The 25864-nt window shown below is 35.6% G+C and overlaps 1 protein-coding gene across 4 annotated transcripts in view; it reads left to right on the forward strand.

The window, feature by feature from the left end:
• Window positions 1-1883: 1883 nt before the first annotated feature.
• Window positions 1884-25864, forward strand: part of CPS1 (carbamoyl-phosphate synthase 1) — a 136862-nt gene continuing 112881 nt past the window's right edge. Inside the window, exons 1-2 of one of the 4 annotated variants that reach the window (XM_046018352.1) lie at window positions 1884-1902; window positions 14369-14515. In XM_046018352.1, coding sequence (XP_045874308.1) covers window positions 14390-14515 — 126 coding nt within the window. In that variant the 5' untranslated portion in view covers window positions 1884-1902; window positions 14369-14389. The other 3 variants (XM_046018349.1, XM_046018351.1, XM_046018350.1) reach the window with 3 other exon arrangements.

A 25864-nucleotide genomic window follows, 5' to 3' on the forward strand; every position in this document is an offset into this window, starting at 1 on the left:
ACAGTTAGCTTCTTACACGGACTCACCTTGTATGCAATGTGGTCTCTACACAGCCAGCAATTTTTATAATATAAATAAAATAATTTCACTTTTCATGTGCTGTAGACTGAGAGTTTATGACCCTACTGCGCAATTCATGTGTTGAAACCCTAATCTCCAATGTAATGGTATTTGGAGGTGGGATCCTTGGGAGGTAATTAGGTCATGAGAGTAGAGCTCTCATAATGGGATTACTGCCCTTACATGAAGTGACATGAAAGAGGTTGCTTTCTCTCTGAAGTGTGAGGAAACTGGTAAGAGGGCTCTCACTATAGCCCAACTATACTGGAACCCTGATCTTGGAATTCCCAGCCTCCAGAACTGTGAGAAATAAATGATTTATTCATATTTGTTAAGCATCTCGTAAATGAAGTATCATGAGATGTGGGACCATGTCAGTTCATTCCACCAATGCCTAGTGGTGTATCTGGTACATAGTAGACCATATTCAACTTGCTGAATGAATAAATAAATAAATGGATAAGTAATGAATGCATTTGACATGCAAAAATCAAGAGATTAGGAAATACTCATTTTTTTTTCCTAGTTATCCTTTAACAATTCTACTAAGGCTATGGACATAAGGCCATTTGATATTTCAAAATTGGTGTCCCTCGGTACTCTCTTCTGAGATCATAGAGCTTGATAGATACTCTCTCATTAACCCTTACACAACTTTGTCATTTATGTGTCATTGACTTGTGCAGTTTTTAGAGAAATTTGGATAAATAAGAGTTAATTAATGGGCTAACAATAGAATCAGTTTATGACAGAGCTAGGGAAAGAATTGTCCTCCACTTCTTGACTAGTTTAGCATGTTACACACTTGTTACTAGTTACAGAAAATATGTTGGGGATGAATCCACATCAGTAGGTTTGAGAAACTGGAAACTTGCTTCTGAAAGGGATTACTGCAAATATTCCTCCTCTGCACATAGAACACTTGATGAGATACATCTTTAGGCCATAAACTCTTTTTTCATGATCATTATTAATCTCTCTCAATTTCCTTATGAGAAAATGATACAGACAAATATATGTTAATAACTTAGCTGCTGTGATAGAGTGAATTCATGTCAAAGCTCCATTCTGGGATTTCTAGTTGACTTTCATAAACACAGCTATGTTTTTCATCCTCATTTAATATTAAATATTATTTAATATTAAATTTTTAAATATTTAAAATTAAATTTTAATATTAAAAATTCCAATTCTGTTGATTGCTGAGACTTAAAACACATCAAAGGAAGATTACTCAGGATGCTTTGAGTCCTTCTAGGGAAACATTTTGTATTACATTTCACTTAACTCTTTTTATGTCATTCATATGTGTAAATATTACGTATGAATCATATAAATGATTTTAAATATTTAAAATATTTTTAAAGCCAGAAATTATTTTCAACTGGCTTCATTTAGAAATTCACTTATGCTAGTTTGAGAGTGTAGATGTTCCTTGAAGTAGAAAATTACATCAGACTTGAAATATAATTGCAAATAAAATTTGGAGCGTATTTCTGCTGGTTAATTCAAAGTGTGTGTACTATTTTGAAGTATAATACATTAAGTGTGTAAAAGAACAGTTGTCATACTTCATCTTGAAATTTATTAACATATTTAAGACATTTGTCTACTGAGGAAATATGTTAATTTGGAGAATTTTTTTTATTGATTTGTCTAGCACTTTTTTTTTTTTCTATCCCCATACTATTTCTAAGTCAGGTGATTCAGTAAAGCCTCTAATTCTATTGGTATTAGAATATGACCTGTCTCCTGGACTTTGAAGCTGTGTCTTTTCTTCAGAGAAGATAAGGAAAAGTGTCTTATCTTAAGTCTGGAAGAAACACGGAGTCCAGTATCAAGGTAGTGGAGTAGTTATTTTCCCAGACATACATAGCACAGGGTTTTCAAGCCTGAAGAAAAAGATTAATCTCCTTAAAAAAGGACTTTGCTAACTTGAACCTGGACATGGCAATCCCATTTCCAACCATCCTGTGTATAAGCTTTAACAGACAAAAGTTTGTTTACTTTGACTTTAATTTTCATCTTTTCTTAGCTGCTCATACTCAGGATTTGGAAAAGAAGAGACAGTGGTGAGCTGGATTCTGGATTTGGATTCCGATGAGGTGTTCTTGAGAAATTTTGTTATTACTGACTTTTTAAACTTTTGTAACTGTAATATAACTGGTCTGAGGCCTTACTTTTCTCTCTGTGGTTTAGTGATTATATTCTGGTATTCCTATTGGGTGTAAAGGTAGGCTATAGATTTATAATTTCATGAGTATTTGAGGTTTTATTTATTTTAAAGCTTGCTGTTTTTTTTTTTTTTTTAATAGTATGCCTTACCTGGTCGTAGCATTCAGTATTAGTCTAAATTCCTTTAAAATAGAGTTTTACATGAATTTTTCTTTCATGTGTTTTCAGAAAGCATTTGTTTTTCCTAAAGGAATTAATGTGCGATTTCATGCTTTCTACCTCGTTTTTATAGTCACACATGCAGTGGCTACTTACAGTTTTACTCTAGTGAATTTGCTCAGTGTTGATCCCTAGACCCTTTAGCCAAAATTGGCTGGTAAAAAAGTGTGATGCTTTTTTTTCCCCTTGAGAAGTTGGATCTAAAGTATTGCTTAGGGTGTGGGTCAATTCCTTTGGGATATGAAAGATGACATGAGGGCTTTCTGTTTTGTAAAGTACATTAGAGGGTGATCACGTTTCATCCTGGGAGAGCTGCTAGAGAGGCATATGGATTTGGCCTGTTATGCTAGGGTCTTGAGGGTCTTGAATTCTTGTTTGTTCTTTTCTGTTTGATCTTGAGAGTAGAAAATGTATATCATGTCTCTATTAAAGAATAAGCCTGAAAGGCTTTTCAAGAGCAAGCTTTGGGGGGTTCAAGTCTATATTTGAGTCTTATTTCTATTCTAGGATTTAGCACTGCGTCTGGGACATAAAAGACCTTCAATAAATGTTGAAAAAAGGAATTAGAGAGACTCAGTTATCATATAAGTCTTATGTGACCCATGAAAGGTCACAGTTGATACTATTTCCAACTTGTTGATGGAAAACCGAGACAATGAAGAAAGGAATTTAGGATCTCACAACACGAATGAGGCATAAGGAGCCTAAAGCTGTGGGAAGGTGTATGTATTGTATTTTTAGCTTTGCACTGTAGGCAATAAGCAGTGTGGAGCTATTTCAGCGCATGACATAAAAATACGTGAATAGCAACTTAACTTTATGGTACAGATAAGATAGACATGCAATTCATAAAGTCTGATTTCACATGGCTTTGAAGGGTTGACCAGATGTGGACAAATTGAGAAAATTAATCTAACAAACAGTTGTCCTCAAATTCCTTCATCAGGTAAAATATTGCATCATCTTATGTTGGCTAAATGATTCACAAACTGTGTAATTAATTATTCTTCCTAGTTTTCTCAGTCAGCTCCGTTTTAGAGAAAACTGCAGTGAGCTTTGACACTGTGGGCGGTGTGTCAGGCCACTGTGAAGACTGTTTACAGATTTTAAATATTTTGTTTGGTACTTGTACATTCCTCCTTGATTTCTCTCTTTTCTTGTTCCCTATGAGATCTTGGTCCCTATATCTCTCTTTTCTTGTTCTGTCATGTTTTAAGTATTTCCTGTGGTGAAATCTGTGTGGCAGGATGAGGAAGAGAAGGGAAACAAGTAGCAGAGATGGAGAGTATGAATCCACTTTGGATTTCAGCCAGTGGCTGTAGCTGAAGGATGGGAGAAAAACATCATAGCAGACCTGGACCCTCCTACTGAGAGGCTCTAGTCTCCGCCAGGACTCAGGCCGGACCCTCAGTGTTAATTTCTTTTGTTTTATATTTGCATATAGCTTGACCTTCAGTGTTCAAGAGTCATCTTGGCATGTTACCATAACTCCCCCACATCATGTTTGCCTAAAAGCTGAGCCAGAAACTCTACTTATAAAACCCAAGGATGGAAAATAACAGTTAAAAAAATGTTGGTGCTCAATGGACGTATTTGCCAAGATTTTGTCAGTTGTTATTACAAACAGCTTTTATTTAAATATAAATATTATTTTTAAAAAAGCATTTTTTCTTTAAAAGACTGATTTTCATTAAAATTGACTCTGGCCTCTAAGCAGAAAAATTGTCTAAAGACAATTTGCAAAAAATGCAGACAATTCAGGGTTTTAATTTTGGATTATTCAAAAGTTTATTTTCAGATTGGAGTACTCTTTCTCAGTTCACTGTGATATTTCATCTTACTTTAAAGCATGATCAAGATAAGAATTGGGATACCTTCATAGCATAGAAATTTCTCATTTTTCTTATCTGCTATGTTAAAAATGAAAGAAAATGAGAGTGATATAGCCTAGTGGATAACAGTTCTTTTCTTTAGCGTCACAGAATGATCATTAGATCATAGGTGCTCTGATCTCCATATGAACGGGCAAGTTAAACTATACTCCTGAAAGACCTTAGTTGAAGGTTTCAGTAACTTTCATCAGGTTTTAAGCCTTTGAAACTTATATGAATATAAATATAAGAAAAAAATCATACCCAATAAAATACCTTTTAATTCTTATCACACAATAAATTTATCTTGAGGATGTGCCATTCTATTTGGAGAAGAACTAGATATGTTTTTGAGAGAATCCTTGGTTTTTGTTGGGAATAGCAGTATTTTATAACTAACCTATGTTCCTGAGGACCTTGTATCTCTCTCTGTTTTGTTACAATAGGGAAATATTGATTAATTAATCAAGTACTAATTAATCCTGTTAATTAATGGTAGAAAATACACATTTATAGACTTATAGACAAGTCTATAAGACTTTTGATTCAGTCTTTAATAATTTGAGGAATGCAGTTACCATATTTAGTACAAATATTATTCTAACCTGACAGCACTTTCTTTTTCCAAGTTATGTATTAGTGTACCATCCAGAGTAACTAACATAATACTGAAACTTCTTCCAAGATACAATCTTATTTTTTTCACTTATCTTACTTTTTATAATATGTTTAATCGCTCCTTTTGTAGGATTTTTATTATTACTGTTTGACCTCAGTTTCTAATCCCAATTAGCTTTTAAAAATAAATTTTGGGGGGGCGCCTGGGTGGCTCAGTGGATTGAGCCTCTGCCTTTGGCTCAGGTCTTGATCTCAGGGTTCTGGGATCGAACCCCTCATTGGGCTCCCTGCCCAGCGTTGAACCTGCTTCCCCCCTCTCTCTGCCTACTTGTGATTTCTCTCTCTGTCAAAAAATAAACAAAATCTTAAAAAAAATAAATTTTTAGAACCTTGGCACAGTCCTTAACTTTTGAATGCTCAGTCTTCGCTTTTTGGTCCATGAAGTTTTCAAAAATATTCTCTAGAAATAATCAGTTTCCTAATGAGAGTTCAGATAGCAGCAACGTTACTTATCTTCCTCTTCCTATCAGCTGACGATGATCTCGGTGAGGTCAAGTATAAGTTAAAAATAAATGACATAAAATAAACAATACCAGAATAAAACATTTACTTCTTCAACACCCAAGAGAGTGCCAGGAGTTTAAATCCAAGTAGGCACTTTTGACTGTGCAGAATTAAAGGATCAGGATGATGGCTTCTTTTTCTTTATCCTTCTCTTCTTCCTCCAGTTTTCCATCTCCCTCTTGTTTTTCTTTTTTCTTTTTCTCTTTAGAGCATTATTTGTCAGCAAAATAATTTAACTTTTTGGTAAAATAAAAAAGACACCCTGTCTTTCAATAACTCAACTCAAAAATTTAATCTGAAGAAGAAATAGCTGTATGGTCCACTTATGAGAATTTGCAATGGTACTTAGGAAGATGAAACTTTATTGTTTATGACAGCAATTTAGGAGGACAGAATACATCTTCCTGGACCAAATTCTCCTGAAAATAGGAGGCCGGGGAAGAAATCGGATTTACTCTAACAAACGTAATATAAAAAGGTGTGGAGTATGAATGTGCATGGGTGACCTGTTTTTAGTCAAAAAAGAAAAAAGTCTTCTACGTCATTTCAATGTAATCTGCTGTCCTTTACTTCATGAAGTCGGTAACTTCAAGACATGTTGCACAACTTGCTTCTTTGTGATCCTCAAAAATGTTTAATTTAAAGAGGGTCCAATACTCTCCTAGCACATGACCTGGATTACCATCGATAACCCCTCCTGATGGCCAGCTTTGCTCTTTAGAGCCTTGCAAAATCATTTGTGTTTACTCTCAACAAATGTTAAGAAAACAAGCTTGTCAGAGCTGTTTGTTCTGTTCAGCACATTAGAAGATGATTTTGATGCAATGATAATTATTGTGCAAAAAAGGCTAATGATGAATTAAATTTTTTAACTTAGAAATATTTCACTTTTTAGAATGACAGTTGCCTGATGATTTGGTCATTTTATTTTATGCAATTTATGCTGTAGCCATGTTTAGGCCAAATTTTAAGAAAATGTTTAGACCAACATTAAGTGTAGAGTTTGATATAATTTATGTAGTTTGTTTCACAAATTGTGCCATCATTTGCAAATTTTTTTCAAATTAAACATAGTAATTGTTCAGAACTACAGACTTTAGTTCTAGTATTTAAATAACTCAAAATAATGAGTTGACTTTGGCTCATTTAGATATTTATTTCTTATATCAATAAAACAAAGGAATTGAAAAAATGATTTTAAAGATCCTTTCAGCTATATAAAACCCTGTACCTACATACATTTTTATATATTCTGTTTGAGGAGTACTTAGACAACATATTTTAAAAGTTTTTTCATTTCTCATAAAGCATCTTTCAGCAGAAAAGAATACTGTTTCCTGATACACAGTGTCTGATAGATGGAAAGTATTCAGTAAATACTTCCTGAATTAGTTATTCTTTGAGCAATTCTAGACTTTATAAACAATTGTGAAAATTCAATGGTATTAAATTATCCAGATTCTGGAATATGGAACTTCAAGCAATAGCATGTAAGATAGAAAAATATCAGATAGCCTTTGCTATTTTAGGTAAGTCTAGCTGAATCAGTTAGCCACCAAGAAGTATGGCTTCCTGGCCAATTGGTTCTATGAGATAGATCACTGGAAAAATGTATAGTTTTACTTCTATGTTACCATCTTTATTTCTCATATTATTTTAATTTTAAGCATAAAAATAAATCAGAAAAGTTATGGATACTTTCTTCTCATTATTTGATTTTTATTGAATATTTTACTAATTTCCCAGTAATGTTGTACTATTTTTGAGCATTGCTACCTCTACAATCACGTAGTCTTCCTATGAAATTGGATCTTATTTTGCCTACCCTTTCTAAGTCATTTCATGTTGTTGCCTCTGCCTATCCCAGATATAACTGACGTGCTGGAAAGAGGATGGACGTTGGCTAAGAGCTGGGTTTGGATCTTGGCTTTACAGCTGGCTACCTTTGTGATCTTGGGCAAGCTACTTAACTCTCTGGGACGCATCACTCACCAACTCTGTGATATGGGGATAGTGTTAGCTGTGTTCAGTACAGAGACTGCTTTAAAGATTAGCAAATAATGTATACCAAGTACCTAGCTCAGCACTTTGTAGGTGATCTACAAAAGGCAATTACCTCCACTTTCAGGCAAGATCATATTTATCATCATTGGAGCCATTTAAATGGGTTTATTTAAATACTTATTTGCACTTATTGACATAATAGAAAGTCATGTGTATATCTCCCTAGATATAGGTATATGCTAATATATTGTAGTTATAAATTCCAATGTTTTAACTTCTATTGTAGAATTTTTCTTATATATTAACTACTAATTGCCTCTAGTTGGGGGGGGACTTTCAAGAAGATTGGAAATTTCAATTAGGAATCTTGCATGGCATCATTTTAAATTTAATAGTCATCTTATTGTCAGAATTCTACTTTTAGTATTTTAAGTTATTTAATATTTAACTTTCTAATGAACTTTGAGGCTTTTTTTTTTTTCTTAATCTTACTCTAAGTTCTGCCATATATGGCTTTGATAATAACAACTTCCTATAACCAACTTTGGGCAGCCTGCTATGCTTTATGACTGCACCATATGCTTTTTGGCCTACTTCCATATAATATACAATATAGAATCTGTCCTCCATAGCTCGTATTTGCAGTTTGCTTTTCTCCCTCTTTTTGGACCAAATTACACTTGACCTCACTTTGCTTGTACTTTACTCTGTGTTTGACTTTGTCTTTAATTTGCCAAGGTCACTGTGAATTCTGAATCAACTTTCTAAGGCATTGTCCACTCTGTTCTCATCCCATAAATACATCAAAAGCTTGGTTTACTCACTGGCTAATTCACTGTATCCTTTTACGTTTATACCCGGTCTCCAGCAGGTGTGTGTGCACCTAATCCTGGTCTCAAATACGTGCTCAGTGCTCTTGAGTTAAAGTAGATTCCATCTAACATTTCTGGTTAGTCTAGTAGTTATGTCTCTCAAAGGTAGGAGTTAGAATGACAAGATTTATTCATTATACATACACGCTGCTTGTGTGGATTAACCTGTTCTCTTTTAGGTACCTTCAAGTGGGGTCTCATTTATGATAGCTTTTTTATTATCCCAGGATATAAATCACATGTAACCTTGGATTTTACCTGTGAAACCATTTTCACAAAGCCTCTTTTCCTGCTTCATTTTGCATTTTCCTTTGTATCACTTCAACCTTCATGTTATCAAATGTTAGTCTGATAAACACATTCATGAAAACTGGTCCCTCACTCTCTCTCCCTCTAAATGCCAATTGGATCTTAATGCATGTGTCTCTCTTGATTGGGTTTCCAAAAATATCTTATTTTTAAATACTCCATCATCTAATAACCTAATATATGTCTATTGTTATTATTGATAAACCTTCTTTCTGCCAAACTTTACTTTATCTACCAGTTTGTTCTGGTTTTTGCAATGAGAGAAAGTACATGCCTTTTATGCGGGTACAAATCCACATCACTTTCCTCGAAAGAGTAGCCTTTTTTGTCCATATTCTTACTTCCAATGGTGTTCCTTGCTCTATTAGACTAATAAAAATCAGAATTGAAACATAATAATCATTTCTACCTTTTGTGTTCTAGTTTCTGGCATCCCTACTCAAACACAAAATAGAACTTTCTTTTTTGGAGGTGTTACCTCATCTTCTTTTACTCTGACTTTATTTGCTCTGCAGACATACCTTGCATCTTTTTTAAAATTTATCTCTTCAAAATAGCCTTTTGTAGAATTCTTAATTGACAGTTCTTTTTTCCTCTTCCAACATCTTTATTTCCTCCTATTCATTGACATAATTTTGTTTCTGCTTAAATAAGTATAACTGATCGGGCAAGAACTCAGTACACAGGAATCCATTCATTTATTCAATCACTTTTTCAGAAGTGCCCCTTGCGTGTCTGTTCTGTTGAAGACTTTTTGATAGATGTATCACTTTCTTAGCATTGCCTTTGATTCATTACATAGCAAGACACACTTCAAGAGGGCATTCAGCAGTTTCTGTATTTTTTACGAAGGAATTACTAACACTATTATTTTCTTTATGTTCCGATGCTTGTGGCCTTTCATCTAGGATGAGCTGGTCTCATTTTTTTTCCAGTTGGTAGCACATCCTCCCTTGTTTATGTCATTGGATCATCCAAATGAAGAAGATATTGAAATTAGTACAAGTACTAATAGAGGCTGTCAATCAGTGTTACTTGGTGTTCCTTTTAAGAAATATTTTTGATCTTTAAGCTGAATGAATTTAGTGATAGGAACAAAAAGATGTAAAAAAAGAAAAAGTACTTACAAAAAGCACATGGAACTTTTTGACCTCACTAGTAACTTAAAATTTAAATGAAAGCAAAATACCATTTTCTGTGCTTAGATAAACAAATAAAAGATAATGCCTAATGTTGGCAGGGTGTGGTGAGAGGGACACCCATACACTGCAGTCGGTGTATAGATGAGTATACTCTCTTTGGAGAGAAATTTGGCAATAGTGACAAAAAATGGCAATACTGATATACACCGTAGCAACAATGGAAGCAATGAAAATCAGATATTTTACAGCTCTCTCAGTTAAGGTCTTAAAAGAACATGCAATAACATTGAATGTACTCTTGATATAATATTACCTCACAAAAGTATAATGCAAGTTGATCACAGTTTCAAAACTATGACCCTTTCATGGGAATAAGAAGAAGGTACTCTAAAATGGTAACAGACTTTATGTTTGGGGAGTGGACTATTATCGGTTTTTTCATATTAAAAAAATTTAAAATAGTAAATGAAACAAATATCACCTAGTACATGATTTAGTGGCATTCTTAATACCAGATATCCCAATGACAAATTTATCAAATTTAGTACTCTTAGAGATTTGGAAGGCTGAATGCTTCATTTCTCTTAAGAAATGATAAATTTTTACCAGTTTTTTTTTTAAGATTTTTTATTTATTCGATAGAGAAAGAGAGATCACAAGTAGTCAGAGAGGCAGGTGGAGACAGAGGGGGAAGCAGTCTCCCCACCGAGCAGAGAGCCCGATGTGGGGCTCGATCCCAGGACCCTGAGATCATGACTTGAGCTGAAGGCAGAGGCTTAAGCCACTGAGTCACCCAGACACCCCTAAAGTTTTATGAGTTAAAGATACTTTTCTTCTCTCTCTCTTCCTTCCCCACTTTTTTCTTTATTCATATATATATGTATATATAAAACATATGTGGAGATATATATACATATATGTCTGTATATACAGACATATATGTCTGTATATACAGACATATATGTATATATATCTCCACAAGGCATTTTCCAATTTATCGAAGAAATAAAATACTTTCTCAACATTAGATAAAAATGTTCAAGAGTCAAACCAAATAGAGATATGCGTGGTTTAATAATTTTTAATGTTGTGTATGAGATTGTGCAGGGGCAAGCAGCTCAGTGCCGTAAACAGTTGTAACTGTGATAAATGTATCAATAGAAAAGAAGGGCTGAATTTGTATAAAATATTTTTCTTTTTGAGTGAGTGACTTGTAAGATTAAAGGATTTGTATCTTGGCTCATACAGAATACATTTCAAATGCACAGATTTCCCCAGGTGCCTGTGTGTACACGCATGCCTGCCTGTCACTGTGCTCAGCTGTGCGCAGACAGCTTACAGGAGGGGAGGACCACGTAAATGCTATCAAAGGGGGGGAAAATCATTCCAACCTGAAAAATACTTTCTTTTGAAATGCTTTGATAAAATGTCTTTCATAAAAGTATAATATTTCTACTAAATTTTTCATCTCTAGCTTTAATGTTTGCTACCAATCAGCTCTTGTCATCTCATTCCTTTGATCTATCATGATGTAAACTCCCTCACTAACAATCTTTTTTTTTTTTTTTTTTTTTCAGTTTGGTTGTAGATTTCAGTCTGTCTGGAACACTGAAATCTGAAAATACTCACCATTTTATTTATTGGTCTTTCCAATTCTCAAGATGATTGTAGAATCATAAGAGATGAATTTCCTAAGTCTCTAATTCAGAATACTTAAAAAGAAATCTTCTACCTTTCTTCTTTCATTCTGATGACTGGAAACAGGGACCAGAGGCTACATCCAGGGCCTTTTACTGACCCAAATGAAAGCGCATTACAACTCTCAGGCCTACATTTTTCTTTAGACTCTGGAGTCATGGAATTATGTCCTACAGTTGAAGATAACTCTCTGGAAAACCATGTTTAGTTCATCATGCTTTTGGCTAACTGTTATAAATGGTTACAAAGCTACTTATTGTCCTTATTCAAACTCTGAAGTCCTCAGTACCCTAGCTGTCATATTCAATCAAAGTGCAGGGAAGGAAGGGAGAAAATATACCACAGTGTTTACTGCGGGAATGGGTCATGACTCTGGGTAATGGGTAATGGGACTCTGGGTAATGGGCAATGGGACTATGACTGATTTAAATTTATTTTGCATTTAAAAAATTTTCCATAATAAGTATAAATATGTCATTGTTCTAAGGAGAGAAAGATAAGCCTCACTATATATCTATATCAATATCAATATTAATATTGGTATATATGTATAGAGAGAAACAGAGACATAAACACAAGGGGTGAGACTAAGGTCTAATAGAGAATTAGACTAAGCCAGTAAGTAGTAAGTACTGTTTTTGAATTTTAAAAAAAGTAAGTATTGTTTTTCTTCTACCAGTTTCAACGTCCTCCATTTCATTTTTTCCAATTCATTCTTTCTTTCACACAAATTCCATCTCTGTTCAGATACTTCCATGACTACCATGAACAGTATTTATGAAGTAAAGCCACCCATTTTAAGGCACACAAAGTCTCCCATGTTTTGGTTCTTGTTCACTTCCCTACACTATACCTGCCGCTAGGCTTCACCAGGCTGTGTCAGCTTTCCCCCCCACCCCATATGCCATATGATTTTCATGTGTGAGCTTTGATCATGCCATTCCTTGTGTGTGTGTGTGTGTGTGTGTGTGTGTGTGTGTTTCCCTTTCATCTACTTGGTGAACTCTTATGCATCCTTCAGGATAACATAATTCCATACTTAAATTTTACTGGACATGAGCAAGGGTGTGTTTCTTTCTTTCTTCCTTTCCTTCCTTCTCTGTATTTTTCCATTGCATTTGGACACACTACCATAACATTATTTATCTTATTAATTACTTATATACTCTAGAGTGAGACTATTTTTTTCCGTTTTCTATCACCAGGGACCATGAAGTACTTTGGCTTCAGAGAATGTTTATACAAAATGCATTAAGTAAGATACAGAAGACTGAACTTAAACTTTGTTCCTCTTTTAAAAAAACCAAGTCCTCACCAGGTGGTGGGTAATAGGGAGGGCACGTATTGCATGGAGCACTGGGTGTTGTGCAAAAACAATGAATACTGTTATGCTGAAAAAAATAAATAAATTTATATAAAAGAAAAAAAGAAAAGTAGGTCATTTTCAGCATGTTTACAAACAAACAAACAAACAAACAAACAAAAAAACCCAAGTCCTCCTCACTTTCGTAGTTCTGGCACTGATCCTATCCACGTGGAGTTTACCATCTTTACGCTATTCTATGCCGTCTTTTCTATTATGGGAAGCCCTGAGAGGGAGCCTTCATTTCTTGGCCTCCTATGCAGGGATACCAAAGGACGATGGTACAGCGCTTCCTGTTCTACACAGGCACGTGCCTGACATGAGCACTTCCACAAGCCAATGAGACCCTTTGCCTCACTGATTAAGCATGGGATTGAAGGGCTCCATGAACCCATTTTGCCTTAGTTGAAGCACGATGCCTCAAGAATTTTATAAATGTGACATTTTGAAAACTAAAAAATCTTGACTTAGGAATAGTACTTACACGAAAATCAATGCTTGCTCATGTTTCATAAACTTCTTATGAATCTTATAACTCTTAAGAGAGATACTTGGCTCCAGTTGTGTTTTACTTAATATTACTGATTGCTTTAAAATATGGAATACAAAACAATGCAGTAGTAAGAATGTCATATACTACCTTATTAACTCAAAAAAGAACAATCTATATTTATGAAGAAAAGTTCATTCTGATGTAATTTTTACTACATGTGGTTTGTGTCATCTTTTTTCTAAGATGAAGAAAATGGCAGTTCTTCGGGTTGCTTTGGGAATCCCGAATCTCTTTTGAGGCAAAGTAGGCATCACATCTAACACTGGTAAAAGCCTTTGATCTTTGGCATTATTAGAAAGTTACTACTCTTGGGGCGCCTGGGTGGCTCAGCAGGTTAAAGCCTCTGCCTTCAGCTCAGGTCATGATCCCAGGGTCCTGGGATCGAGCCCCGCATCGGGCTCTCTGCTTGGCTGGGAGCCTGCTTCCTCCTCTCTCTCTCTCTGCCTGCCTCTCTGCCTACTTGTAATCTCTATCTGTCAAATAAATAAATCTTTAAAAAAAAAAAAAAAAAAAAAAAAAAAAAAAAAAAAAAAAAAAAGAAAGTTACTACTCTTTAGGGTGAGATTCCTAAGGTTATCCACTGTGTCTAGGTCATTCTATTCAGCTGCATAAGCAGTTCCTTTGATGGATGACTGGTTTTCTACAACGCTAGCATTATCTCAGCAGGAGAAGGTAGTGTTTGATGTGTTGCAATTTGTATTACATGTCCATAGAACATCTCCGGACATTACCTCAGGAGGAGGGGTTAAGAGAAGGAGGAGCTGTGGCTGAAGACATTTAATGACAGAATGAATGGAAATTCAGATTGCTGTGCAGTCAGCCTTAAACACCGGACTGCACCCCCTATCTTTCTTTCACATTAATTTAAAAAATCTTATAACAAAATTCTCATAAATATATATAATTTTATTTAATTGTAGTCACAAATCAACATCTTCAAAATGACGAGGATTTTGACAGCTTGCAAAGTGGTAAAGACCCTGAAGACTAGTTTTGGTTTTACCAATGTGACCGCACACCATCAATGGAAATTTTCAAGACCTGGCATCAGGCTCCTTTCTGTCAAGGTAACATTCCCATGTTTATTGTTTCTGATAAAATAATATGGAGTGTAGTTTAGCATGAAGCAAATGTGTCACTTAGGAAACAAATACAGATTTGCATGTAGTTCTGAAGTGCTAACGTATTAATATTGGCTTAATATTGAATCTGCTGGGTTTAGTAAATGTTCGTTTTCAACTGTTCTGAGTAAAATTATGGCAGTTTTCAACCAATGTCATGAAGGGTCACAATTCCTGTGAATATGTAAAATGTAAGTGTTCTTTTAGGAAACAATGACTTTTAAAGGCTACCAGGGACTTTACTGGACAGTCACTATTGCACACAGTTAGGGTTCAAACATGAAGTTGCTTCCATGTTCATGAGCCACAGCACAGAAGGTAGTTTGTTAAGCTCTGCTTTACTGGCTCACTGTAATCTTTTCTGTTTTGAAACATCATTTTTTTAGGAAAAAATTTCAGAAGGAAAATATCTACATAATTCTGATATTTGTTAACCATGATGTAGACCATTCCTTTACTTTTTTCTTTTCTCTCTTAGCCACATTTGGGAGTCCACATTTATTATTTTTATTTTGCAGATTAAGACTTTGAGGCAATTAGAAGCTGATATTTCTGTCCCTCTGAATGTATTTATAAGTGAAAAGCAGGTCTGGGAAGAGAACTTGAAGTGTTTTCCCCTACTCCTACCATTGGATTATGAAATTCCAGTGGGAACTTCTGTTCCTTCCTATAACTTTATTAAGGTATTTATTACCAGAGGTATCTGAAATTACTCCATGGGAACTTTGCCAATGAAAAACATTTTTAGTGAATATAAAGTTCAAGTAATCACAGTAGCTTTAATAGATTTCTTCTTTAGTAGTACGAGCTATAAAAAGTGAAGTAGAAAAAACCCCAAACAACCTTTATCTGTTGATGTAAAAATAGGTCCTAATAGTTTTGAGTGTTTTGCTAATACTTTGTATGCTCACTGGGTTGACTAAAAATGCTCCAAGTGCTTCCTCAGCTTCTGTTTCTTAGATTGCTCAAGTCAGGATTCAGTACGGTATTTAGCCCTGAGTGACATCTGTAGGGCTCCACCGTGCCTGTTGGTCTTTGTGGCCTCCAGTGACAGTGTAGAGAAAGAATAGGAGTAGAAAGAAAGGAAGAGAGAGGGAGATAGAAAGAGACAGAGGTGAGGAGTGAGAAGGGGGAGGGAGAGCGAAACAGACAGAGAGAGAGAGAGAAAGAACACAAGATCTCAGGAGAAACTATCAGAAACTACCACTTTAAAATTAAGAAACCTAGAAACAACCATTTTCTTGGATTCAGTTTAATTACAACAAGAGAGCCAGAAAGGAGATATGTTCTAAACCATCATCAAATATGCAGTGACTAGACATAAACTCTGAGTGAATATTAGTTTTAGTTCAGTGTTAGCAGTATCTCAAGGGTACTCATATATCATTGCAGAGAGACTAGATAGTAATCAAAGTAATGCCATTTACAGTTAGATGTGTCTTCTAAGATTGCAAAGTTGTCTCCCTTGGAATATCTTTCTCTTCTTACAAAAATAGGTAGTCAGGGATAGGTGTAGCTCCATCCAACACCAGAAAAAGAGCAATTGAGTGACTAGTTAAAATGGCATAGATATGACTGAGATTAGAAGCCACTTCTCCATGATCCTAATAAGTGCTCTGTATGATCCCAACCACAACTGCAACAAAATGATTTAATTATATGGATGGACTACAGTGAAAGTAGTTCTTCTAGCTCAGGGTGGCATATAGGTTTTAAAGGTCTGCCAAAGTTCATAGCTAAGAATGACAAATTTGTAAGAGGAATAAGCCATCATTTCATGATGTAAAAGTCATTACTCACACTCAGTCATTACTGGCCAGAGTTTTGGAGGAAAGCCAGGCATGGAAAATAGAAGTTCTTGAACTTCACAATAGCAAATTAAAATTCTGTGCAGCAGTCCAAGGGGGCTTGTGTTTTATTCACTTATTTTGGAACAGTCCTCTACCCACTTTTCTTCCTGCCTTCACTTTTAAAACTCAACTCTCCTAGGAATTTATATCCAAATTTCTTCTTTTTAGATGGACATCACCTAAAAATTATTAGGATGTGGTTACATAATGGTCAGTGAAGGGCAGTGAGAATAGTCACTAAAGGTTAGTGGCATTATAGTTAGGTATAGCTAATAAATAGACTGCAGAAGATACCCTGTGGTCAGATCTATAAGCAATGCCCTATAAATTAGTTGCCTTTTCAGTGGCTTTGGAGGTCACTTTTCTTGTCTCATTAGTGACAGAGTGGGCTTGACGACAGCAGTGACGCACTTGTAGTTTTATGTGACCCTTCCTTGTGTGTTTGTTTGTGGCCAATATTTACAAAGTGTAGCTTGCCAATAACACAGTTGTATTTCTCTTATAGGAAAGAGGTAGGAATTTTAAGGTGCTCTACATTTAAAGGACTTAGATATCAAGGATATACACAATCAACAGCCATATCATATGGAAGTTTCAGAGACCTCAATCTTTTTCTACTAGTGTAGAAAATGTTCAGTGCTCACTATTACATCTGGCCAGTTGTAGCTGTGTAGTGGAAAATGCACTAGATGGGGAATAAAAAGATCTGGATTCTAAACCCTCTTGTGCATTTATTAATTCTCTGAACTTGATCAAGTCACAGGTCTTCTTTGAACCTAAATTTTGTCATCTGTAGTGTAGAAACAGTTCTTGACTTACTCAAAGGATTATGTGACTATTACATACAATCAGTGCTTAAAAATCTATAAGATACTGGGGTACTTGGGTGGTTCAGTCAGTCATGTGTCTGACTTTGGCTCAGATTATGATCTCAGGGTCCTGGAATCGAGCCCCATCTCCAGCCTGTGTCTAGCAGGGAGCCTGCTTGTCCTTTTCTCTCTCCTTATACCCCTCCCCCATTCACACTGGCTCTCAAATAAATACATAAAATCTTCAAAAAATAATCTATAAAATACTGTAAAAGCAAACCCTGGATACTTAAGATTTTATGTATTTATTTTAGGAGAGAGACAGTGCAAGGAAGCAGGGATAGGAGCAGAGCGGGAGGGAGGGGGAGAACCTGAAGCAGAATCCATGCTCAATGCAGAGCCCAACATGGTGTTCCATCTCATGACCACGAAATCACAACCTGAGCAGAAACCAAGAGTCGGACATTTAATCGACTGAGCCACTCGGACACTCCAAGCCTTAGATACTAAAAAAAAAAAAAAATTCTGTCCTACACATTTTAGTAGAAGGACTTAGTAGACACATCAGTTTTTCATGGACTACAAATTATTACAATGACAAAATGTCTGATGAAAATTCTCAAGTATATATAATGATTTTTTCACCTTTGCCTTAATATTAAATTTATCTCTAGGAATATATTGCTTATAGTGAAATTAGACTCAAGAACTATGAAGCAAATGATCTTTACTATTTTGAATTCAACTCCAAAAGTCAGGATGTACATCTTAATATCCTTTTTAAAGCTTCTATCCTGGGAGTATACAGGAAGAATAATAAGTGGAAATAAACGGGTAGTAAGTAGATAGTCTCTGATTTCAAGAAACTTAAAATTTAAAAATTCTGAATTCACAAGCCTTGGAAAGTCACCAAGACTAAGTAGTTTTATTTTTACTTGCAAATGAATTTGGAAATCAAAGGTATTAAATTGAAAAGGTTAAGTACTTTATGAATAGAAAAGATTCTCAGTAGGTACAGCTTCTAACATTAATCCACTTGGTTTTCAAAATGGTGACCTATGTTACAATTAAGCTGGGAACATAACAGTCCAAGTGTCCTTCTCTCTGGCACTTCAGATACAATTGAGCCCTAGAGTCATTATTCCCTTTGAATGGTTTTCATTTTGTAAGATTTTTACTCTGTTTCCAACATTAAACTACCTATTTAGCTCAGTCTTGAGGAGCTATTGTCATTGATTAGAAATTGGCAACGACAAAAACTCCTACAATTAGAATCATTTAGTTATATTGAAGTAGCTTTAAAGACATTCACAGGAAATAGAGTTCATTATTATATTGGATATTACATTGGCTATTATATTGGAGCCTCTTTGTAGATATTAAAGGTGGGGTAGGAATAGGGTTATCATACACTTTCAAGAATAACTATTGTATTAGACCTTTACTACATATACATATGGTTTCCGGGCTGGATTTCATCTAAGATGATGCAAATTTTTGAAAAAAATGATTATGTTTCAGTCCCAAATGAATGGTTGGATAGTCTGGATGATTAGCAACTGTGTATTTTGGGTGAATATTTCTTTAATTAGAAGTTAGCTCTCTTTTGAACATTTTTGTTTATGTACTCTGCTTTTTATATCCCACTACTCTTTTCTAAAGTACAGACTCATTTGTTGGTTATCAAGAATGCCTTGTCATTTTGAGCTTCCTGCCATAAAATTGTTGAAGAAGGCCCCAAATAAGGCCTAGATGAGGGTAGGGCCGGTGAAACACGAGCAGTACACCATTGGAGGAGACACTCACGCGCAGCGCCATGGTATATCTCCTTCTGTGTTGTCTGAAAGGCACCTCACTCACTTTGTCTGAGTCCCACCCTAGGTAGGATGCTAAGAAATCTGGTGGGTGAAGTGTGTGTAGAAATGGCATGAGCTTGGACTCCTCCTGTTTCCTTCTCCAGCTGATGGAGATTTGAGTTTTCACCTGACCATGCTTAGCAGAATTACTGATCCTGTAGAAGTGAATTTAGGTTCTACTACTGTGGAAATAGAGAACGTTCCTTTGCCCTCACATCTTCATTTAACCTTTTCACATTTCTGACTTGTACCAAAGGCTAAGTTATAGTAAAGAGTTTTCAGTATCTCTTAAGCAATGGTCATGCCAGAGCCCACTTCAAGGCTTCCTTACTTTGCTATGCAAGAATGAACGTCCTTGATGGGACTAGCATTTTTTAGGGTATTTATAGTGACCGAAGACTGGAAAGAAGCTACATGAGCCAGCTTCAGACTTGGTTTTAGACTCCTTAGTCCTAGCACATCTAATTTCCCCTTGATTTTCTTCATGTGGTCTAAATAAATTCAACTCATGAAAATATTTTCAAGACTTCTTTACTCTTTTTTCCTTTTTTGTTAACTTACTAAATATCATATATCAATCTTTTATATTTCATGGGAGATTCCTGGCTAACATGCAGTTCCAACAGGTGAATCAATAGGGTCAATGTACCACTAAGAATTTTACTGAATAATTTTCATCTATGATGTAGAACTAAATAAAACCATATTAATTTATTGCCATAAGATAAAAATTGTCTTACAATATTGGAGAGCCCTCCTAGAGTCAGAAAAATTTTACCGTAAACTTACACTTTATGAACGTAATTTATAATGGAATTTTTCTAAATGCTATATTTTACTTATAATGAGAAACATAACTAGAATAAAAATTACTTATGAATCTGACTCATTTGTTTACAAATATCTGGAACAGAGAAGTTTTCAAGTAAATTAACCTTGTGAGCTTTTCCCTCCAACAATGGCTTACATTTAACTAAAGGCAGATAACTTAATATTAATGTAGGATGTGGTAAGGCTATTAACTTAGGATGTTGTAAGTCTTGATAGATTACTGCTGTTACAGTACTTTTAATTGTTGAAGTGTTAGACATTATAACTGCAGAAAAGTCTCATTAAATATTCCACATTTAGAACTTGTGCCTTAATTCTGAATTTTAAGTGTACTTTTTTTGATAGTACAACTCCAAGAATGAAAAAAGAGGTTTAATTTACCAATAAAGAACACTTTAAGATTTTAACTTTTGGGGCACCTGGGTGGCTCAGTGGGTTAAGCCTCTGCCTTCGGCTCAGGTCATGGTCTCAGGGTCCTGGGATCAAGCTCTGCATCAGGCTCTATGCTCAACGGGGAGCCTGTTTCCCCCTCTCTCTGACTGCCTCTCTGCCTACTTGTGATCTCTCTCTCTGTCAAATAAATAAATAAAATCTTAAAAAAAGAAGATTTTAACTTTTACCATATCATCTATGCAGTAATAACTGAAATAAATTCTGGCTTTAAGCTTCTTCCTTTTTAGAGCTTGGTTCAGATTTATTTTATTTCTTGAGAGGATGAGTATTGATATAAACTAATAGCTAAGAAACATCAGGTAAGCCAGAAATCAAATATGTTATATGGCTTTAGGCCTTGGTGAAAATGGAAATACACACATGGGGCTTCTGCTTTTTCTGATATAGAAATAATTTACATAGTCAAATGATTTAATGGCAATACAGTCAGATTCCCAGAGTAAGTGATTTTCGTTTCTACTACTAGCTTAAGGGGATTATTGCAACTATCATGTTTTATATTCACATCTTTTATGGAACTTATTGCTAAATTAGCTTAAGCCTTTACATTCGGAACATTTTACTGGTAAATTCTCACACCCAGGGGAAGAAACAGTGCAATTGCTCCCATTTCACGGATGTGTAAGTGCTGGAGTTAACACAAAGACACCCGATGTCTATTTTTGTTCAAGTGAAATATACCCATAGCAAATCTGGTTAGAATTTTAATTAGGCCCAAACACCACATGGAATTTTTAAATTTGGCTTTTTGTCTGCGGTGCTTATTTACTTGGAGCCATCATTGTTGTTTAACCTGGCTTCAGAATGCTCTAAATCATTTCTCCTGCTGTAATGTTATTGCTTACTCAAGAGCCCATGTATATACTGCACTTTATCCTCACCTAAAATAAATCATATACATTTTCCTTTCCTTTTTTCTCCTTTTTTGGTTGCATTTTGAGAACAGATTGTTTAAATTAAAGAATTAGTAAGGATTCTTGCCTTAATTAACAATTCTATAAATAGGATATTTTAGGGCAGTGACATATTTCTTTCACTTCAACCAAAATATTGTCACGTATTGTAACAAAACATGTTGTTTTTCAGTTTTCATTTTGTTTCTCTTATAGTCCCATAAGCTTCACATATGCAGAAATCTAATGTGGTAGGTATTTACTGCTAATAATTTTGAACTGTAAGGAAAGTCTCATTTTGACTTGTTTCCACTGTCTCAAACTAATGGATCCAAAGAAAGCTGCTTCAAAGTGAAGGACCAGTATCTTCGAAGTTAGCTCAGAATGATGCTGCGATGTCGGATGATTAAGGAATGAGTGGATAACTTTTAATAACATAATACTGAGTGCAAAGGAAAAGCCTAAAGACAGTAATGAACACTGGGCACTTTAAAAACTTTTATAGATTAAATTATAAATTGTGCTTGAATTTTGACTGTTACTTCCTAAACCTAAGCTTTCTAAATCAGTTGAGCATAACACCAGGGACACATTTTCAAAGCTTTTTGAAGGAGAATTTAGCTGTGTGACTCCTATTAACAGCTGTTGCATTGTTCTTATCCTGGAAAGTGCTTTGAATCATCTACCCTTTTAAACCTGATTTCAAACTGAGAGTATTAGGGTATAAAATTTCAGTCATTTATTTGTGGTCCCATAAAGCTAATCAGTCAACTTACTAGGAAATGAAAATGGACTCATAAATGTAGGTTTACAATGAATTTTAATTTGAAGGAAAAAATCAAAAGCCCTAAAGAGATGAGTGAGATGTTTAGGGAAAATATCAGATTTGCTTACAGCGTCACATTTTTTGAGACCATTAAAAAAACAACAACAACAACATTCTGTGGTACAGTAAAACAACATCAACTTCCTTGGCAGACAATCAACAAATAAATAGAGAATTTTTTGGAATTTCAACTTATATGCAAGCTCTCTCACAAAAATGTATTTTCATCAGAAATTACCTATGCTTTGTGAAGGAATCACCAGGTTTTTTGAATATTAGAAAGTACAACACCCAAAGATTGTGCAGTTTACTAAAGGTTCCATTTAAAAAGTAATATAAGAATAGGGATCATGTAAAAATTTATGTAACTCAATTTAATTTAGAGAAAATTATAATTATAAAATAAATGATTAAAATGAGGTAATTGAGTATACACAGAAAGATTCCATTTTAACCTATTTAAATATTATGTGTGGAAAATTTATAATCTTATGATGTTCCAACTATAAAGTTGTGGACAGAAGTAATATTTAGTACTACTAGGACAAGGGGACTACTCACTTCAGTCTTTATCCCATAAAATCATATAAAGTCACAAGAACAGACAATTTTTGACTCCTTATTTTATAATCTAACTGGCTCCCAGATCCAAAATATCTGAATGCTGTTAAAAGAAAAGAAATCAAACTCTGAGCATGAGCTAGTTTTAACGCATTTTTCTTGCTTTCCATATTGTCTACAAAGCCTGGCCTTATTTGGCAGGGTAGGCATGAGGTACAGAGGCTTGTTGGATGTTTTGTAAACATAATTATGTAGATGGGAGAAAAATACAATTGTGAAGGGGTGGAGATAATGTTATTAATTGCAGACACAATTTAAACATTGGTTCAAGGTCAATCAAGAAGGGGCGCCTGGGTGGCTAAGTGGGTTAAGCCGCTGCCTTAGGCTCAGGTCATGATCCCGGGGTCCTGGGATCGAGTCCCGCGTCGGGCTCTCTGCTCAGCGGGGAGCCTGCTTCTACCCTGCTCCCTCTCTCTCTCTGCCTGCCTCTCTGCCTACTTGTGATCTCTGTCTGTCAAGTAAATAAAAAAAAAAAAAAAAGAAAGCTTTAGAAGGTATAGGCAAGTGTGTGCGCGCGCAGGTATGTAGATGTGTGTCTGTGTGTGAGTTTTGTTTTAGGCAGTTACATGCTGGACTTGTGCTTAGTGGCCCCTAAAAGCATATGTCTGCCTCTGGACATTGAGCAACTTGGAGGTACCATTAACTTTGGTCTAAGGACCTTAACTGACCTAATTTAGGCACTATGCCAAATTCACTTGAAGTCTGGGCTAATTCTTAACATTTTAGGGATACATGAAGAAAGGCAACCATTCAGGTGTCCTGCAGTGTTCCACATTTCTCTAGTAGTTTCTGGGTTAGAACCCTCATAAATAGCAGAACTTTCTGTCTTGAGACTCACCAAAGCCCTTGACTTCTTACTGACTCGTGACTATCATAAGTTAGGTTCTCCAGAAGCAGATATTAAATGGTGTTTAGGGAGTCAGATATTTATTAGCAGTTAATGCTGGTGGAGGGAATTTGAGGGAGCGGAGTTGGGCAGAGAAGAAGTAAACTGTGATGCAGGTTTGAGAAAGCGTAGGTCAAACCTGACAGAAAGCTCTTGCCCACCAGAGTTTCCTGTGTTGGGCCCGGGCCTTCCTCTCCCTGCCAGCCTCAGTAACCAGTGTGGGCATGGGGCTCTCTGTGCGGGGCCTGTGGCAAAGCAGCTCTCTGCAGCTGAGGCAGACCATCAGGGAACTGACTGGTGTGACTGTCCACTGACCTCCCCCCTTGCAGCAGGGCAGCAGGGCCTTCATGAAGGGGGACTGAGAAGTGGGTCTCTATGTTCACCACATGGATAGTCCTGACAGTCTTCAGAGCTTCTGACTCAAGGGCCTGGAATCGAAAAGTTCTCAGAGCCTTCTGGTTCTCCTAAGATCACAGGATACAGATAATGACTTGACATTCCACTCTGACGATTTACAGGCTTACAGACATGTGATTCTCGGTTGACCTGGGCACCTGGCAGTTTATCCATGGCAGTTTTGAAAGAAAGATCTTATAAATAAATTTGAGTGAGTTTCTAATTGAAATTTTTTTTGTTCCTATTTGAAAAGATTGGAAAGAAGAAATAGAAGTAAGCTTAGGAGAAGAAAAAGGGGCCATATGTAACTCAGCTGAAGCCGAAACCTTCTACCTGGCTTCATAGAGAGGGTAATGATAGCGGTGTAGAGGGTTGTGGATTCTAAGTAACACTGACTACATTCAGAAGCCACTATTTTTTTGTTTACTACTGGAATTATCTTGACTCCTCCAAACCTCAGTTAGCTTTACTGTAAAATACAGTTAACATTACCTACCTCATTGTTTCTTTGTGAAGATTAGTTGAGAAAACCCATTGATAGCTTTAGAAACAGTGCACAACCCATCATGTTAATTATTATTAATGAAGCCTTAAGAAGGGGATCAGGGTAGAGCCCTAGGTGAGGTCAATGTTCTCCCAAATCCTTTTCCCAACATAACTTCATAATTCTATTTGAGGTAAGATAACTTTCTCAGAACAGCAGACATTTATCTTTCAAATCTATATACAAAGTTTATTTGTGCAACTACATATAAACTTTAATATGCATTAGGTAACTATACATGCCATATGGTTTATGCCTTAACAGGGTCTCATTAAAGCAATACCAAAAGGTAGAAACAGGATCGTGACAGGTAAATCCACTTTTATAAGGCATGCTTAAGATATGGTATGCTTTATATTTTTTTCAAACATGATGATTAGTCCAGAATTAAAATAGAAACAAAACAAAGTGGGAGGTACTTTAACATATGGACACAAAGTAGAGAAAAATTGAAGTATACATGACATCTTTAGTTACTATTCACAAATTTAGTTAAAATCTTTACTGAGTGTCAAGTATACACCATCACTAAATGTAAAACTCAGAAACAATATCGGTAAAAATATGGAAGCCTCAGTTTTTTTTCCCCCAGAGGGAGATTATAATAGACTATTAATTGTAAACTATATGGGAATTTGGTATAGAAGTGTAATATTATGAGATATTAGTGAATTAAAATAAATGAATTTGCCAATGACCTGTAGTAAAATTTGGCAAGGATTTTGGATGAAAAGTTAAGGAAGAGGGGCACCTGGGTGGCTCAGTTGGTCAGGCCTCCAACTCTTGGTTTTGACTCAGGTCCTGATCTCAGAGTGGTGAGATTGAGCCCTGTGTTGGGCTCCGTGCTCAGTGGGCAGTCTACTGGAGGTTCTCTCCCTCTTATTCTCCCTCTACCTCTTGTTCTCTAAAATAAATAAATAAATAAATAAATAGATCCTTTAAAAAAAGTAAAGGAAGAAAGGAAAATAATTGGGCTATGTATGCACACATAGTGTATTATTCCCTTTCCCCAGTGATGGAGGCTTAGGTTTATGTTGACATTAAGATAATAATTAATATTAGTAATGGAAGCAACCCATGAGGAAGCCCCAAGAATAAAGATTAGAAATGATCTTCTAGACTCTTCTGAAGATATTATCTGTATGACACCTAGTTGGTATAGAAACCTAGGGATGCTTATGAGGCAAGGGTTGCCAACCAGTCCCAACTTATTCTTTACTTCCATCTTCCATCTTTTAGCATGAACGATGCTGATGTGGGATGTCTTTGTTTTCAAGTAAAAATAAACAAGCAACCAAAACCCAGTAGCCAGTGGGCATCAGAGAATTGT

Source organism: Meles meles, chromosome 9 (assembly GCF_922984935.1).
Source record: "Meles meles chromosome 9, mMelMel3.1 paternal haplotype, whole genome shotgun sequence".
In the NCBI taxonomy this organism is placed as follows: domain Eukaryota; kingdom Metazoa; phylum Chordata; class Mammalia; order Carnivora; family Mustelidae; genus Meles; species Meles meles.